The sequence below is a fragment of the Penaeus monodon genome, chromosome 24, assembly GCF_015228065.2.
Source record: "Penaeus monodon isolate SGIC_2016 chromosome 24, NSTDA_Pmon_1, whole genome shotgun sequence".
Taxonomy (NCBI): Eukaryota; Metazoa; Arthropoda; class Malacostraca; order Decapoda; family Penaeidae; genus Penaeus; species Penaeus monodon.
This window is the reverse complement of record NC_051409.1, coordinates 11,530,031-11,530,625: the sequence shown is the minus strand read 5'-3', so window position 1 is coordinate 11,530,625 and position 595 is coordinate 11,530,031. Positions and strand designations below refer to the sequence as shown.

The 595-nt window shown below is 44.0% G+C and overlaps 2 protein-coding genes across 3 annotated transcripts in view; both read left to right on the top strand.

Annotated features, from left to right (window-relative positions):
- The window catches only part of LOC119588853 (trichohyalin-like), a gene marked incomplete in the record, with an annotated part of 10,500 nt that overhangs the window by 8,372 nt on the left and 1,533 nt on the right, over positions 1-595 (top strand). The window contains 1 exon segment of the mRNA XM_037937492.1: positions 296-349. Within this exon segment, the coding sequence (XP_037793420.1) occupies positions 296-349 (54 nt within the window).
- LOC119588580 (methenyltetrahydrofolate synthase domain-containing protein-like) overlaps positions 134-595 on the top strand; it is a gene marked incomplete in the record, with an annotated part of 56,358 nt that continues 55,896 nt past the window's right edge. Inside the window, 1 exon segment of one of the 2 annotated variants that reach the window (XM_037937222.1) lies at positions 134-235. 2 annotated transcript variants of the gene reach the window in all.

Genomic DNA, 595 nt, shown 5'->3' with positions numbered 1-595 from the left:
TGAGTCCGTGACAAGCCACTGCTTGTCTGTGCATATAATACGAACAAATCGATCATTTCTGAAGTTGAAAACCCTCCCAAGTGTCGAAAATAAATAAATAATATTTTTTAAAATGTAAAAGTTTTCAAGTTTTCTTTCGGATGCATTATATATCGGTTTCTATTTTTGTAATTTTAGACGTACGCTCCCTCGACCCGCACATGACTGCTGGCAGCTCGTAGGAAGCGCGACGTGGGTGAGCTATTTTCAGATTTATCCTTTTAAACCCACCAGCATACTTTATCACGTTTGTTAGGAGCATCGCCGGTCAACTAGAGAGATTAGAGGTCCTGTTTTTGACTGTGTTGAGGTGAGTAAACCATTAGTTAAGGCGGGAATCCTAGGCGAAATAGGTGGTCTGGCGAGCTGTCGTGGAAGGGTTTTAGGAGACCCGTTTTCTGTAATAAACCGTACATAAAGCGGACGGATATTTTCAAAATCGAAGCTTCTCGCGGCCGATCTGCGTGATTTCCCCTCTGAAACCCACGGATGGCCCTCGCAAGTCATGAAAATGCTATCCATCGTCTCAAGGGCGAAGTGGCGGTGTTGTGGAGAA